Source organism: Eubalaena glacialis, chromosome 5 (genome assembly GCF_028564815.1).
Source record: "Eubalaena glacialis isolate mEubGla1 chromosome 5, mEubGla1.1.hap2.+ XY, whole genome shotgun sequence".
Taxonomy (NCBI): Eukaryota; Metazoa; Chordata; class Mammalia; order Artiodactyla; family Balaenidae; genus Eubalaena; species Eubalaena glacialis.
The window spans coordinates 74,626,942-74,645,626 of NC_083720.1; the positions used below are offsets into that span (position 1 = coordinate 74,626,942).

The 18,685-nt window shown below is 41.3% G+C and overlaps 1 protein-coding gene across 1 annotated transcript in view; it reads left to right on the forward strand.

Moving 5' to 3' along the window:
• The window catches only part of SPATA18 (spermatogenesis associated 18), a 168,704-nt gene extending 150,352 nt beyond the window's left edge, over positions 1–18,352 (forward strand). The window contains exon 13 of the mRNA XM_061191004.1: positions 18,219–18,352. Coding sequence (XP_061046987.1) covers positions 18,219–18,352 — 134 coding nt within the window. The remainder of the gene's footprint in view (positions 1–18,218) is intronic.
• Positions 18,353–18,685: the final 333 nt, after the last annotated feature.

Consider the following 18,685-nt stretch of genomic DNA (forward strand, 5'->3'; position numbering starts at 1 on the left):
CCCCTCCTTGAACTATAGTTTTGAAGAGTGTCGTCCTCTCTGGCTTCCCACGGTAGATTTTAAGTACTTTGAGAGCAAGGGCTGGGTTTGAGTCTTTTTCTGTCTCCTATAGCAACTAACGCTCACTTCCAAGCAGCTGCCAATGATAGGCAGACAGGACATTCTTTTTGAGTGAGTAAGTATGCACATCTTTGGGCACATTCTATGTTTATGAAAAGTCCCACCAAAATTTACTCTTTCAAAATTGAAAATCCTGTCTTTTTCGAAAACTCTAATTCGAAAAGATACATGCACCCCAATGTTCATAGAAGCGCTATTTACAATAGCCAGGACATGGAAGCAACCTAAATATCCATCGACAGAGGAATGCATAAAGAAGATGTGGCACATGTATACAATGGAATATTACTCAGCCATAAAAAAGAATGAAATAATGCCATTTGCAGCAACATGGATGGACTTAGAGATTATCATACTAAGTGAAGTAAGTCAGAAAGAGAAAGACAAATATCATATGATATCACTTATATGTGGAATCTAAAAAGTGATACAAATGAACTTATTTACAAAACAGAAACAGACTCACAGACATAGAAAATAAACTTTTGGTTACCAAAAAGGAAGGCGGGGGAGGAATAAATTAGGAGTTTGGGATTAACAGATACATACTACTACATGTAAAATCGATAACCAACAAGGACCTACTATATAGCACAGGGAACTATATTCAATATCTTATAATAACCTATAATGGAAAAGAATCTGAAAAATAATATGTATGTATAACTGAATCATTTTGCTGTACACCTGAAACTAACACGACATTGTAAACCGACTATACTTCAATTTAAAAAAAAATTCTGTGTCTTCTTAATGAAGTGAATAACTAAAAAACTTCACATAGGTATTTTGCCATGGCTAATATATTCAAAAATAGCAAAATCAATATCGCCAAATAGAAGATGCAGTGAACTCCTGGGATAAACCATAATGGAAAAAAATATTTAAAAAAGAATGTATATATGTGTAAAACAGAGTCACTTTTCTGTGCAGCAGAGATTGGAACAACATTGTAAATCAACTATACTTCAATTAAAAAAAAAAAAAGAAAGAAAAAGAAGATGCAGTGAAGTTAGCTCTGGGACTCCAGAAAACAGTAACATTGAGAATTACATGGATGCTTTGTTTCTTATGGTTGATGCCTGCACTTCTCAAACCATAGATGCTGCTTTTCATTTCCCAAAGCTCTTAATTTATCCTCAGATGCTAAGAAATATGTCGAAATTCCAAAATTAGCCAGGAAAAGGTGATGTGAAATTCAACTTGTGATTATTTCTAAAAGGAATCATGACCTGTGACTTATTTAGTGTGTTGGCTTCAACCTAGCAGAATTCCTAGAAGATAATCACAGATTTATCTACAATGTGCAAAATAGGATGCAGAAGTCAATCAAGGCATTTATGTGCAGGCTTAGCAAGTGGGGAAGATCGGATAGGCCTTTGTTCTCCCCAACTGAGGAAAAGACCCCGGGCTCGGATTTGGGGCCTCTCTACTCAACGTTCACAAGGATCCTCATCCAGCTCTCATTCTGATCGGCTCCTCAGGGCCTGTGGAACCTGTTTCAAGTATATCTTCACCGCATCACTCCCAACTCAGCCCGCCTCTTTAATTTCCAGCTCCAGCCATGCCTTAAACATCTTTCTAAACTCAAAGGTTTTATCGGGATACCAGACATCAAGGTCTGATTCTTTTACAATTTTTATTTTTTCATACACTCAACAAACATGTATGGAGCACCTACTCTGTGCCGGGCTAGTTGCTCCGGATAAAGTAGAGAGCAAGATAGGCAGCATGCCTGCCTTTGGAGAACTTCCGGTCCAGCAAGGGAAAGCAGACATTATGCTCCAAATAAACAGCCAAATAGTTGTTTCATTCTGGTTGTCATAAATCCTGTGTATGAAAAGCATAGTGAAGAATGACAGTGAATAATCAGCATTTCTTTATCCATCTGAGTCGTCGGGGCAGGCCTCTCTGAGGAAGCCAAGCCCTAAGGGTAAGGTCAGAGTCTCCTCCACAGAGAGGAGAACACATGTAAAGGCACTGAGGCCAGGACTGTGGAGCATCCTAGGAACTGAGAAAGGCTGCTGTGGTCACGTAAGGCCTTGCAGGTCACACAAAAAGATATTTATCCACAGAGCAATAGGGAGCCATGGAAGGTAATGGGGCAGGGAAGCAACACATCCAGATTGCAGCTCTTAAAGACCTCTCTGGCTGCTGCAGGGAGAATGCATGAGAGGGACTAAAGGCAGCAGGGCGACCAGTAGGAGGCCATTGGGTCATCGAGGTAACAGGTGATGGGGCTGCAAGCAGCATGCAGCATTGTGGAAGTGAGGATGGGGAGAGGTGAAGGATTCAGGATGTGTTTTAGAAAATATAGGCAAAAACCAAAAAAAAAAAAACAACAACAACAAAAAATAGAATCTGTGTCACCATCTGTAAGATGTACTAAAATTAATGCTGGACATAATAAAGGGTTTCAATCTGACCCTTCAATCCAATCCAGTTTACTTTCATAGGTTTATGAGACTACAGACTTCACTGGACAATATAATTATATATATTCCACAACTAGTTGATTTGCTTTCTTAAAATTCTTCTCTAAACTTTCTAAAGGGAGACTATAGACCACCACTCCTGGAATTATCAAGTTTAAATCAGTCAGGCATGTTGAGCTCCAAGTATGTGCGAGGCCTTCTGTGATATTAAAAAATATGTGGCCCCTGTCCCCAATGGGCTTGTCATCACTGGCAGAAAATGAGCTCTCTTTGAGGTGGAAGAACATGAGTGCCTTGAACTGAATCTCAGAATCATAATTAGTGAATGGGGTTGGAAAGAGGAACTAGTAAAGGATCCCCAAACAAGCAGTTGAAGAGATAAGAGGAGGACCAGGCATCACCATGGAAACCAAGGTGCAAGCTTGGGAAAGAGGAGATGGCTACCAGGGCTGAGGGCTGAGCTGGCAAGGAGGACAAGGAGTGAGAGAAGCTGCTGGGAAGAATCTGGTGACAGATGACAAATCCACGACAAGTGAACAGAGCGGGCAGAAGCCAGCGCAGTTGGCTGAGAGAGAGAGGAGAAGATGGAGAAATATGACCACCATTGTAGACTAATCTTTATCTATTGATTAATTTATATTTTGCCTTGTTCCAGAAAAAATTTAAGGAGGCTTCAAGGGATTCAAATATATAGCAGGAAAACGTAAGTTGAAAGAGGAATGAAAGGAGAAAGAAAAACAAGGGTGGTGTTCTAAAATGAAGCCAGGAGTGTGGCTAAATATGCATACAGCTTTGGCCTCACCCAAATGAGGGAATTCGATCAAACGAAATGAACTAGACAGATGCAAATGACTATCCAATCCCTTTATGTAGCTCTTCCTCTCCTGACTCTATTGTAATCTTGGGTCTTTTCCATTTCAAAGTCCAGACTGTGCTCCAAACCGGGTCAGTTTGTCAATATTTATGGAGTTTTGTTATTTGAAAGGCATCCTTAATTAAAAGGTGGACAGGGCTTCCCTGGTGGCGCAGTGGTTGAGAATCTGCCTGCCAATGCAGGGGACACGGGTTCGAGCCCTGGTCTGGGAAGATCCCACATGCCGCGGAGCAGCTGGGCCCGTGAGCCACAACTACTGAGCCTGCGCATCTGGAGCCTGTGCTCCGCAACAAGAGAGGCCGCGATAGTGAGAGGCCCGCGCACCGCAATGAAGAGTGGCCCCCGCTCGCCGCAACTAGAGAAAGCCCTCGCACAGAAACGAAGACCCAACACAGCTATAAGTAGATAAATAAATTAAAAAGAAAAAAAAAAAAAGATGGACAGAATGAGTGCCAATGTCTTCATGCAAACTCACCAGCACCACCAGAAAGACAACTCAAAGCTTATGACCCTCAGACAGGTCACTACTGGCTCCTGTGAAAATAAATGTAGGAACGTTTGGGGGTAATATATAGTCTCTTGGTAACCAGAAGGGGATGGAAAAACGGAGTTGTTCCAAGTATAAGTAACAATCTGAATTTAGATCCAAGAAGAAGGAAACTATAGTAAGTGAAGCAGCAGCAGCAAAACACAGCAATGCTTATCACCTGGCTCCTGGCCATCTGCCTCACTGGACGCAAAGCCTCTCCAAAGCCCGGCTTCCATCCACTTCTCCATGGCACTGATGTGGGCTTGGTTCATAGAAGATATTCAGTGCTTGGGGAACAAATACATGTTGAATAATAGAAAGAAAAGCATGCCTTTTGCCTCCAACTGGTGTTTAAATAGTTACAACTCTTGAAGCTAAGCAGGTAACTCCTCTGGGCCTCAGTTTTCTCATCTGTCAAAGTAGAGTGTATGCAGCAAAGATCGCTAATTACCGCCCCGCCTTCCTTCCATCTTCGCTATGGCTGTTTCTTATATGGAGACTCTTCTTCTCACAGCAGTTCTCTAGGGATTTTGCAGGCTGGCTCATAGAGAATTCTGACTTACGCTCTAAAGGAGACTCACTTAATCCTAGAGTTGAGAAGGAGATAGCTCTGGTGACATCCCACTGGTCCTGAAAGTCAGCTGTGCGACAGCAGATTAACCATGACGTATGAGTAACTAAGAGCTAGTTTGCAAGCCTTGCTTTAAATGACTTTCTAACTGGAAATACCTAGAGAAGAGCAGGTATGGTCGATTTGTAGTGCCCAGAACATATCAGGGACTTCATGGCTTCATGAAAAGACTTTGAGCAACAAGTGAAAAAACATTGCCAATATTTAGTACATTGATGCTTTGAAAGCTGTCCCTTGATATCTTCGTTTTTAAAAAATATTCTTTGAAAAATACTACGAGATGGAATGTAGCATTAACAAGTGATAGGAAAAATATATTGCTATTTTGAAAACACATTGAAGGACTTTGTAAATAACATTGATGGATTCTGACTTTTATGAATAATAAGATTGTCCACTATTATAATGGAATATTTCTTTTGTCTGAGGAATGTAAATGTTTATTCTCCCAGGCCCACCAAACAAAAGGACTCACAAAGTATCTTTTAAACAACATATTGCCCTGGAGTTTATAAAATATAATCCAGTATTCAGAAATTAGAATTCAAGTAGATATTCACCTATCACAAGGTCCAAAAATGAATGACTATTTCAAGGTATTGCCCTAAATAACATGGTAACATGATCTATGGAAAAACCATGTGACCATATGAGAGAACTTGGCCTTACATGCCTAGCTATTCAATGTCAAAAACACAACCACCAACAGCATTTTCGGAACCAACCCTCACCACAGATTATTATATGCTCTATATAAGTCCCAAATTTCTCCTGCCAAAGCAAGAGAATTTTTACGTTCTGTAGATGCTCTGAAGGGGAAGACCTCTCAAGCTTCCTACTTAAATAGATATTACTAAACACACACACACACACACACTCACACACCTCAACATTAGGGATTGATTGAAACCAACTTAAAACAAATGAACTCCCTGTCCTAGGGGGTCCCAGACAGCCATCGAGGAGCCAGATGAAGGACACTGGGCATCTGTTAAATAAAACCTGGGTCAGGGGCCTGCATACTTACCAGTTCCTTCAATGTTTATGCAAGATACTGTTACTTTATAGCAAAATGATTCCATTCTTGGCAGGGTGCGGTTTTTAACACACACAGGCGACTCATCCGTCTCTTCCAGGCTTTCCTGCTCACCCCTGTTTAGCTCTAGCTGGTGGCTCCTGTTCTGTGTCAACATTCTGCTTGCCAGCCAGAGATGAAGTCACCGTACTGGCTTTATGAGCTCTCACAGCTGCACGATACCCGCCTAGACTCTCACTGCAGCAAGGAAATGTGCCTGCAGAGCTTCGAGCCACACTAGTCAGTTCTGAAGGTGCCAGGGAGCAGCCCTCTTTTTCTGAGGGGGCCTACATCCCTCTGAAAGGTCAGCCTCCAAGCATCCAGGCCAGTGGGGCGGGCCAATGCCACTCCAGAGCCTTTCCCAAGGCCCTGCCCTGTGTAGCTGTTGAGGCCAGGGTAGAGCTTTTTCCATCTGTGTTCTATTAGTTTCTCTAAGTTGGAGCCTCATGGGGCCAGGTTCCCAATGGATAAAATATTCAGATGAGTGTTCACATCGTTTTAGAGCTTTTGATTTCTCCTGGTCCATTTCATGTCCTCTGTTGGAAGGCAATGAAGAAGCCTATTTTCCTCTGTCTTTGAAATTAGTCACTTTCTATAAAGCACTAAACAAAATGGTCCTCCTTTTAACAAAAGAATGGGGAAAAGAATTCATTTAGCAAAAAAATGGGATGAGAGCTGTAAGGTAGGATGAGGATAATGGAAGAGAATGACAAGTCATCTTCATAATACCATATAAAATATTAGAAAATATTTGACAGAGAGCTATTTCCTCAAGCAGCAATCAGTATCAGGCATCTACTAATATGGAGATATGAGTATATAGCTACTAATATTTAGTTGATTATAATATACTAATGAAATTAAAATTAAAACATAGAAATGGAATTTTTAAATACACTAACAGAATTTAGTTGATTCTAAAAATGGGTACTTAGATATTGATTTTATATCATTAATATTGATTTTGTATCAATAATATAAAATAATATTTATTATTATAAAATAATATTTATTTTAATATTTATATCATTAGTATTGATTTTAAAAATGGGTACTTAGATACCTTTTCTATTGCCCTGTATATTAAAAAGATTATATATTTAAAGGAATCCTTACACGTTTTTGTTAAGTCAGTGGGCTCCCTTCCTCCCACATGTCCAGGGTCCAACTGTCTGGGGCAACTCTCTTTCACTGACAACCCTCCTAGGGAGAGGTGAGAGGGGAGAAGAGACAGGGGAGCAGGGAGCCCAGCATTCCCTAGTTTGGGATATTCTGAGCAATGCAATGAACTGAAAGGTAAGCTAACTCCCCACTGCCTCCTAAGTCTGGGTGCAGATACAACGGAAGAAGGAACCAGCTGAGGTTTACTTGAGAGCTTGTATGACCATTCCATCTCATCCTCTAAATAAGTAGTAGGGTATAAAGAGGTTTGCATTGGGGAGTACTGTTTTCCATTCAAAAAGATCACAGACAATGATAGACTGAACAAACTTACTGTAAAACAGAAGGACTGGTATCTGTGGCAGGTAGGAAGGAAAGGGTTTGGTTGGGGACATTCAAGCCCTGGGTGGGACTGTTTGTTGAGGAGGTCTCTGACACAGCCCTCATGGGCTAGCTGGATACCTCAAAGGTGACCATGTCTTGAGGTGCAGCCCACGTTCCCCCTGTGTTATCCCAAAGGCACCTGGAATCCTGCAGGAGCTCAGCCTCCTGTAAGGGGAACTGGAAGCAGATGCCATTATCTGTTTTCATCTGAACTAAAACCAGGAATCAGCAAAGTCTTGACCAAAAGCAGACTGAGGGTGCCCATGAATCTGCAAGATGCACATCATCTAACACTGGGGATGGGGAGCTTGTTCTCTAGTTGATAGGAAGATCTGTTCGCAGCAAACATTCCCTTTACAAGAAAAATGCAACTACTTAGAGCAATTTATTTATGTTCAAGCTGAAGCACATGAAGTAGTAAAGGCATCTTGCTTCGATAACACTACACTGGAATAATACAAATGATACTTCAAAAGCATTTAACTCCAGGCAATACTAAGGCACCCACATGCCTCGCTACTGGGGAGGATAAATTGGGCAAGTCTTCTGGAGGACAAGGTGCCAATACACATCACAAATGTTAAACATATGTAACCCTCACTCTGGTAATTCCACCACTAGGAATGGATACTATAGAAATAATCAGATATACCCACAAAGATCAATGGGCAACACTGCTCCTTGTAGTGTTCTTTTTAATGGAAAAAAAAAGGCAAAAAGTATCTAAATCTTTCAACAATGAGGGATTTAAAAACTTGTACCTACACTTTAGAAAATTAGGCAGCTATATTTTAAAGGAATCCAATGAAAATTCTTATAAATTATTAAAAATATTTTTGTAGAAAAAGATGTTCAATGAAATAATGTTCTTGATATGATGTTAGGTCTTTAAATAGATTTTAGGTTTGAGATAACAAAACAGCATATACTGTATGAGCTCACTTTTGGAGAAAAAGTCAAACTACATATTCATTCATTTATTGAGCACCTAAACAGTGAAGAGAAAGAATTCAACAAGATACACATAGAGAGAGGAGCTTCAAGATGGCGGAAGAGTAAGACGCGGAGATCACCTTCCTCCCCACAAATACATCAGAAATACATCTACATGTGGAACAGCTCCTACAGAACACCTACTGAACGCTGGCAGAAGACCTCAGACCTCCCAAAAGGCAAGAAACTCCCCACGTACCTGGGTAGGGCAAAAGAAAAAAGAAATAACAGAGACAAAAGAATAGGGACGGGACCTGCACCAGTGGGAGGGAGCTGTGAAGGAGGAAAGGTTTCCACACACTAGGAGCCCCTTCACGGGTGGAGACTGCGGGGGGCGGAGGGGGGAAGCTTCGGAGCCACGGAGGAGAGCGCAGCCACAGGGGTGCGGAGGGCAAAGCGGAGAGATTCCCGCACGGAGGATCCATGCCGACCACCACTCACCAGCCCAAGAGGCTTGTCTGCTCAGCCGCCGGGGCGGGCGGGGGCTGGGAGCTGAGGCTCAGGCTTCGGTCGGATCGCAGGGAGAGGACTGGGGTTGGCGGCGTGAACACAGCCTGAAGGGGCTAGTGCGCCACGGCTAGCCGGGAGGGAGTCAGGGAAAAAGGCTGGAGCTGCCGAAGAGGCAAGAGACTTTTTCTTGCCTCTTTGTTTCCTGGTGCGCGAGGAGAGGGGATTCAGAGCGCCGCCTAAACGAGCTCCAGAGACGGGCGCGAGCCGCGGTTATCAGCGCAGACCCAAGAGACGGGCATGAGACGCTAAGGCTGCTGCTGCCGCCACCAAGAAACCTGTGTGCAAGCACAGGTCACTATCCACCACCCCTCCCGGGAGCCTGTGCAGCCCGCCACGGCCAGGCTCCTGTGATCCAGGGACAACTTCCCCGGGAGAACGCACGGCGCGCCTCGGGCTGTTGCAACGTCACGCCGGCCTCTGCCGCCGCAGGCTCGCCCCGCATCCGTACCCTCCCTCCCCCCCCTCCCCCACGCCTGAGTGAGCCAGAGTCCCCGAAGCAGCTGCTCCTTTAACCCCGTCCTGTCTGAGCCAAGAACAGACGCCCTAAGGCGACCTACACGCAGAGGCGGGTTCAAATCCAAAGCTGAACCCCGGGAGCTGTGCGAACAAAGAAGAGAAAGGGAAATTACTCCCAGCAGCCCCAAGAGCAGCGGATTAAATCTCCACCATCAACTTGATGTACCCTGCTTCTGTGGAATACCTGAATAGACAACGAATCATCCCGAATTGAGGAGGTGGACTTTGGGAGCAACGATATATATATATTTTCCCCTTTTTCTCTTTTTGTGAGTGTGTATGTGTATGCTTCTGTGTGTGAATTTGTCTGTATAGCTTTGCTTTTACCATTTGTCCTAGGGTTCTGTCTGTCCGTTTTTTGTGTGTTTGTCTGTTTGTTTTTTTAGTATAGTTTTTAGCACTTGTTATCATTGGTGGATTTGTTTTTTGGTTTGGTTGCTCTCTTCTTTCTTTCTTTTTTTTTTCTATACTTAAAAAAATTTTTTTAATAATTATTTTTCCTTTTTATTTTAATAACTTTATTTTATTTTACTTTATTTTATCTTCTTCTTTCTTTCTTTCTTTTTTTTCTCCCTTTTACTCTGAGCCGTGTGGATGACAGGCTCTTGGTGCTACAGCCAGGCGTCAGGCCTGTGCCTCTGAGGTGGGAGAGCCAAGTTCAAGACACTGTTCCACAAGAGACCTCCCAGCTCCACGTAATATCAAACAGCGAAAATCTCCCAGAGATCTCCATCTCAAAGCCAAGACCTAGCTCCACTAAATGACCAGCAAGCTACAGTGCAGGACACCCTATGCCAAACAACTAGCAAGACAGGAACACAACCCCGTCCATTAGCAGAGAGGCTGCCTAAAATCATAATAAGACCACAGACACCCCAAAACACACTACCAGACGTGGACCTGCCCACCAGAAAGACAAGATCCAGCCTCATCCACCAGAACATAGGCACTAGTCCCCTCCACCAGGAAGCATACACAACCCACTGAACCAACCTTATCCACTGGGGACAGACACCAAAAAAAAAGGGAACTATGAACCTGCAGCCTACAAAAAGGAGATCCCAAACACAGTAAATTAAGCAAAATGAGAAGACAGAGAAACACACAGCAGATGAAGGAGCAAGGCAAAAACCCACCAGACCTAACAAATGAAGAGGAAATAGGCAGTCTACCTGAAAAAGAATTCAGAATAATGAGAGTAAAGATGATCCAAAATCTTGGAAATAGAATGGAAAAAATACAAGAAACGTTTAACAAGGACCTAGAAGAGCTAAAGAGCAAACAATGATGAACAGCACAATAAATGGAATTTAAAATTCTCTAGAAAGAATCAATAGCAGAATAACTGAGGCAGAAGAACGGATAAGTGACCTGGAAGATAAAATAGTGGAAGTAGCTACCACAGAGCAGAATAAAGAAAAAAGAATGAAAAGAATAGAGGACAGTCTCAGAGACCTCTGGGACAACATTAAATGCACCAACATTCGAATTATAGGGGTCCCAGAAGAAGAAAAGAAAAAGAAAGGGACTGAGAAAATATTTGAACAGATTATAGTTGAAAACTTCCCTAATATGGGAAAGGAAATAGTTACTCAAGTCCAGGAAGCACAGAGAGTCCCATACAGGATAAATCCAAGGAGAAACACGCCAAGACACATATTAATCAAACTATCAAAAATTAAATACAAAGAAAAAATAGTAAAAGCAGCAAGGGAAAAACAACGAATAACATACAAGGGAATCCCCATAAGGTTAACAGCTGATCTTTCAGTAGAAACTCTGCAAGCCAGAAGGGAGTGGCAGGACATATTTAAAGTGATGAAAGGGAAAATCCTAAAACCAAGATTACTCTACCCAGCAAGGATCTCATTCAGATTCGACGGAGAAATTAAAACATTTACAGACAAGCAAAAGTTAAGAGAATTCAGCACCACCAAACCAGCTTTACAGCAAATGCTAAAGGAACTTCTCTAGGCAGGACACACAAGAGAAGGAAAAGACCTACAATAACAAAACCAAAACAATTAAGAAAATGGTAATAGGAACATACATATCGATAACTACCTTAAATGTAAATGGATTAAATGCTCCAACCAAAAGACATAGACTGGCTGAATGGATACAAAAACAAGACTTGTATATATGCTGTCTACAAGAGACCCACTTCAGACCTAGGGACACATACAGACTGAAAGTGAGAGGATGGAAAAAGATATTTCATGTAAATGGAAATCAAAAGAAAGCTGGAGTAGCAATTCTCATATCAGACAAAATAGACTTTAAAACAAAGACTATTACAAGAGACAAAGAAGGACACTACATAATGATCAAGGGATCGATCCAAGAAGAAGATATAACAATTGTAAATATTTATGCACCTAACATAGGAGCACCTCAATACATAAGGCAGATGCTAACAGCCATAAAAGTGGAAATTGACAGTAACACAATCGTAGTAGGGGACTTTAACACCCCACTTTCACCAATGGACAGATCATCCAAAATGAAAATAAATAAGGAAACACAAGCTTTAAATGATACATTAAACAAGATGGACTTAATTGATATTTATAGGACATTCCATCCAAAAAACAACAGAATACACATTCTTCTCAAGTGCTCTTGGAACATTCTCCAGGATAGATCATATCTTGGGTCACAAATCAAGCCTTGGTAAATTTAAGAAAATTAAAATCGTATCAAGTATCTTTTCCGACCACAACGCTATGAGACTAGATATCAATTACAGGAAAAAATCTGTAAAAAATACAAACCCATGGAGGCTAAACAATACACTACTTAATAACCAAGAAATCACTGAAGAAATCAAAGAAGAAATGAAAAAATACCTAGAAACAAATGACAATGAAAACACGATGACCCAAAACCTATGGGATGCAGCAAAAGCAGTTCTAAGAGGGAAGTTTATAGCAATAAAATCCTACCTTAAGAAACATCTCAAATAAACAACCTAACCTTACACTTAAGGCAATTAGAGAAAGAAGAACAAAAAAACCCCAAAGTTAGCAGAAGGAAAGAAATCATAAAGATCAGATCAGAAATAAATGAAAAAGAAATGAAGGAAACGATAGCAAAGATCAACAAAACTAAAAGCTGGTTCTTTGAGAAGATAAACAAAATTGATAAACCAATAGCCAGACTCATCAATAAAAAAGGGAGAAGACTCAAATCAATAGAATTAGAAATGAAAAAGGAGAAGTAACCACTGACACTGCAGAAATACAAAGGATTATGAGAGATTACTACAAGCAGGTATATGCCAATAAAATGGACAACCTGGAAGAAATGGACAAATTCTTAGAAATGCACAACCTTCTGAGACTGAACCAGGAAGAAATAGAAAATATGAACGGACCAATCACAAGCACTGAAATTGAAACTGTGATTAAAAATCTTCCAACAAACAAAAGCCCAGGACCAGAGGGCTTCACAGGCGAATTCCATCAAACATTTAGAGAAGAGCTAACACCTATCTTTCTCAAACTCTTCCAATACATAGCAGAGGGAGGAACACTCCCAAACTCATTCTACGAGGCCACCATCACCCTGATACCAAAGCCAGACAAAGATGTCACAAAGAAAGAAAACTACAGGCCAATATCACTGATGAACATAGATGCAAAAATCCTCAACAAAATACTAGCAAACAGAATCCAACAGCACATTAAAAGGATCATACACCATGATCAAGTGGGGTATCCCAGGAATGCAAGGATTCTTCAATATACGCAAATCAATCAATGTGATACACCATATTAACAAATTGAAGGATTAAAACCATATGATCATCTCAATAGATGCAGAAAAAGCTTTTGACAAAATTCAACACCCATTTATGGTAAAAACCCTCCAGAAAGTAGGCATAGAGGGAACTTTCCTCAACATAATAAAGGCCATATATGACAAACCCACAGCCAACATCGTCCTCAATGGTGAAAAACTGAAACCATTTCCACTAAGATCAGGAACAAGACAAGGTTGCCCACTCTCACCACTTTTATTCAACATAGTTTTGGAAGTTTTAGCCACAGCAATCAGAGAAGAAAAAGAAATAAAAGGAATCCAAATCAGAAAAGAAGAAGTAAAACTGTCACTGTTTGCAGGTGACATGATACTATACATAGAGAATCCTAAAGATGCCACCGGAAAACTACTAGAGCTAATCAATCAATTTCGTAAAGTAGCAGGATACAAAATTAATGCACAGAAGTCTCCTGCACTCCTATGCACTAATGATGAAAAATCTGAAAGAGAAATTAAGGAAACACTCCCATTTACCATTGCAACAAAAAGAATAAAATATCTAGGAATAAACCTACTTAAGGAGACAAAAGACCTGTATGCAGAAAATTATAAGACACTGATGAAAGAAATTAAAGATGATACAAATAGATGGAGAGATATACCATGTTCTTGGATTGGAAGACTCAACACTGTGAAAATGAATATACTACCCAAAGCAATCTACAGATTCAGTGCAATCCCTATCAAACTACCAATGGCATTTTTCACAGAACTAGGACAAAAAATTTCACAGTTTGCATGGAAGCACAAAAGACCCTGAATAGCCAAAGCAATCTTGAGAAAGAAAAACACAGCTGGAGGAATCAGGCTCCCTGACACCAGTCAGAATGGCCATCACCAAAAAATCTACAAACAATAAATGCTGGAGAGGGTGTGGAGAAAAGGGAACACTCTTGCACTCTTGGTGGGAATGTAAATTGATACAGCCACTATGGAGAACTGTATGGAGGTTCCTTAAAAAAGTAAAAATAGAACTACCATACGACCCAGCAATCCCACTACTGGGCATATACCCAGAGAAAACCATAATTCAAAAAGAGTCATGTACCACAATGTTCATTGCAGCTCTATTTTCAATAGCCAGGACATGGAAGCAACCTAAGTGTCCATCATTGGATGAATGGATAAAGAAGATTTGGCACATATATACAATGGAATATTACTCAGCCATAAAAAGAAACGAAATTGAGTTATTTGTAGTGAGGTGGATGGACCTAGAATCTGTCATACAGAGTGAAGTAAGTCAGAAAGAGAATAACAAATACCGTATGCTAATACATATATATGGAATCTAAAAAAAAAGAAAAATAAAATGGTCATGAAGAACCTAGGGGCAAGGCGGGAATAAAGACACAGACCTACTAGAGAATGGACTTGAGGATATAGGGAGGGGGAAGGGTAAGCTGGGACAAAGTGAGAGAGTGGCATGGACATATATACACTACCAAATGTAAAATAGATGGCGAGTGGGAAGCAGCTGCATAGCACAGGGAGATCAGCTCGGTGCTTTGTGACCACCTAGAGGGGTGGGATAAGGAGGGTGGGAGGGAGACGCAAGAGGGAGGAGATACGGGGACATACGTATATGTATAACTGATTCACTTTGTTATAAAACAGAAACTAACCCACCATTGTAAAGCAATTATAGTCCAATAAAGATGTTAAATTAAAAAAAAAGGAGTTATACAGCAGAAACTAACACAACATTGTAAAGCAATTATACTCCAATAAAGGTATTTTAAAAAAAAAGATACACATAGAAAGTTGAATATGATTATATTAAGTAGAAGGAAATGTTAAAAATATTCATAGTGGTTATTTCCGTGGCATGGTATTGCTGGTGTCTTTCATTTTCTTCATTGTCCTTTTTGTATTTTCTGATATTTCCAAAAATGAACATGTATTATTTTAAAATCAGAAAACAAATGGAAAAAAAAGTTATATGTGGTTTTCCATTGAACTTTTAAGAATTCAGTACAGGAGAAAATACTAGTTTGGGCTGGCCAGCATTTCCAGATACTCTTTCCTTTGCTGGGGAAGCCAGCAGGGTCAGTCACACACTGAGGAGGGGAGGTGGGGCCAGGATGGGGTAGAGTGAGGAGAGAAGCTGAAGAAAATGGCCACGTGTAGTGACTCCTGATGGCTTCCGAGGAAGTAATGGGCCAGGGTGCACTGAGTCCATCAGACCAGGGCTAGAAGTGGGGACTCGAAATCCTAAGAGCTTCATCCTCTCCCATTTCTTGGGTCTCAGTTCCTTAATGTCATAAGGGCTAAGTCCCTCTTGCCCAGTAAGCTGAAGAGTTGCTCTATGCTTTGGGATCTTTCAGTAAAGAGCGCTCCAGTGTAGACAATTGAGCTTGGGCCTCTGGGAACACTGGGAAAAAGTACGTGGATAGCTGAATAGATGGATTAATGTGGAGTTATCCAAAGAATGTCAAGAGGACCAAGGCTAGAAGAAAAAAATGCTTAAAATATTTTCAGATTCAGAAAAGTCATATTCTTCTTGGTAAGTGACAAAAATGCCATGAAGCCAAAGCTTAAGCAAAGTTTTGTGAAAGGGAAATTGCTAATACAAAGATGAGCTCTGCAGGTCTGTTATTCTTTTAAAAACATATTTATCCCTCCATTTAACAAATATTCCTGAATACCTTCCTGGTGCCAGGCGCTGCACTGGAGCAGGGTTACCAGGGAGAATGAGGCAGAGGTGATTGTGGTTGAAGCTGTGAGCTGTCATGGAAACTGGCAGTTTTTGTTTTCTTTTCATGTATTCACTCTTCATTAATTCAAGAGACATTTATGGACCCCTCACCATCTGCACCAGGCACTGTGGTTGGCACGAAGAATATACACACTGTCTTTTCTCTTAATGATCAACCAGCCTGGGGGATGGGGAGAAATGTGAGAAAATCAGTATCTGTAATAAGAAGCCCAGTTTAGCTGGGAGGGGTCAGGGAAAGCTTCTGCAATGAGGTGATGCCTGTGCTGGGCTGTGGAGGAGCCATTCATTCATTCATTCATCCACTCTTCTATTCATCAAATACGAATTGGGGCTGCACACAATGCCCAGGTGCTGAGAATAGAATGATAGTCTGGTGTGAGAGAGAAATAATAAATACACAAACAAGTGCATCAAATGATTATGGCTATGAAAGGCACAGGGAAGGATATAAATGGGATACTGTGATGGAGAACAGCAGCGGTGGCAGCCAGGGAGAACAGCACTCTTGAATATAGAATGAGTGGAAGGACAGTCAGCAAAGGGCTTTCTGAGGAGGCTTTATTTAAACTGAGACCCAAAGGTTGAGAAGCACCTAGCCATGCAAAGAACTAGGGCATTCCCGACCAAGAGAACAGCAAGCTCAAAGGCCCTGAGGTGGTGACAGGAGACAGGAAGGAGGCCAGTGTGGATGGAGCCTTGGTACTCGAGGGGAAGGGTGGACAGGTGAGCTGGGCCTTGTGAGCCATGGTAAGGGTAGGCCACCGAGGGGCAGAAGAGTGACAGATCTGGTTTATGCGTTAAACCACACATATGCTCCTCTCAGGAGGATGGACTGGGGGGAGATGTATGGGGTGGATGAGAGTAGGAGCAGAGAGATCTATGATGTGGCTTCTGCAGTAGTCTTGGTTAGACTATGGTGGCATGGAGATGAGAGTTAATTAGTAAGGAGGATTGGGGAAAAGGCAGTGGGAAGTCTTCTGGGTAGAGGAAATAATTTGTGCAAATAAGAAGAGCGAGCAGACATTTTAGGAAATGACAAGTAGTTCTTTGTAGCTTGGAGATGAAGGTAGAAATGTGGGAAAGGGTCAAATCATAAATGGTATTCTATACCAGAATAAGGAGGTTAGATATTATTCTGAGGGCAGTAGGAAACCACCGGAGAATTTTCAGCAGGAAGGTTCCGTGAACAGAAATGAGCATTGGAAAGATGTGTTGGAGGAGGGATTCAAGGCAAGTGGAGGGGGCACTGAAGGTAGACAAGACCAATGGTATTGAGACAAGCTAGGAAACCATTGTTCTTAAGAGAGAATGAGACAGGGAATCCTGGCTCTGCTACTTACTGTCTGTGACCTTAGGCAACTTACTTAACCTCTCTGAGCTTTAGTTTACTCAACTACACAAATGGGAATATTACTTGACAAACTTTTCATGAGCCTTACATTAAATAGTAGTGGTAAAATTACCATTTTATCATTTCATGAGGATTACAGTAAATAAACGAAATGGCAAATGCAAAGAGGATTACATTAAATGGTAGGGGAGAAAGTGTGGTTTGTAGCAGACACTCGTCTTAATCTCCTCTCCTTAACAATCTCTATCCTGATTATATGGTTCCAGAGTGCATCCCCAAATAGTGTTGCAAAATAATTAGCCATCCATCTACAGTATGATAACATCACTCCTCCATACAATCTGAATAAAGCATAAATAGGAAAGTAAAAAAAAAAAAAAAAGGAAAGTAAATCAAAACTGGAAAAAAATGGCATTTCCTGCTTCCTCATAAACTGGAAATAAAAAGTTGGCTAAATTTTTCTTTATCCATTAAATCAGCATTAAAAAAACAGATAAAGAAAATAAATGTCAGTTGTATCTGTTAGATGAAACTCTATAACCTCGTTGAAAGTATTAGAGAAAATCTAATGCCGAGACAGCAAAGAGAATTTTACTCAGTTAAGACTGTGCATTGCATGGGTGGCAAGGATAATTCTGAAATACATGATATAAATCCCTTATCTGAAACTCATGGCCAGATGTATTTCAAATTCAGAAATTTTCAGATTTGAGAGAGATAATGTGGTGAATGTGCTGTGTATTCCATAACACCCCTGGTGTGGGGTTATTACTATTTCTTCAGTGAAATATGAGAATATTCATACTAAGTGGGACAAATAGAAACCCATAAAGAGCTTCAGCTTAGTGTAGGTGAGGTTTTCCTACTAAATGAGTTTGCGTCCAAGTTGGAAATAACTTTTCTTGCTCAGACTTTGGGGATTTTTGAATTGTTTTTAAGAGGTTGGGGATCTAATGCCTTTCCCTGGATTTTGTGTACCCCTTGACCCAATCCCTTCCTTCACAGGGCTCACAGTGGCTGCAGGGGGCCTGGGTGGTAGGTGGCTCAGACCCAGCCCTGCCTTTACCCAGATGGCCTCCTCCTTCTGACCTCCAGGCCCTGCTGCTGACCTCAGCCGCCGCACTGGAGCCTTCTTCATTCATGAGGTCCTGGAGTCGCCCCCTGAAATCAAACCTCTGACCCTGTCCCACCCCGTCTACCACTCATGTCTGAACTTCAGTTCTACATAGCTCAAGTGCCCTCCTCCGGGACCCCTGATGTCCAGGTATGTATTTTGGGACAGCTAAGTGATTTGGGGTCTGCATGGCAAATCTCTGGGGCGGGGTGAGAAGTAGCTTACATCATCAGTCTGCATTTTCTAATCCCATCTCCAGCCTTTCCAGACACTTTTATATGTAAGTTTTGGGGTGGTAAAATTCGTTCAGACTACATTCAGATGTGCAGGGAAAAAACAGTAGTTTCTTTACTAACTGATGATTGATCTGACTTTCCTCACAAGCTTCCTACCTTGCTTGGTAGAAATGGGGGTTGGATAAATTTAGTCCAATTTGATCAACTCTTCC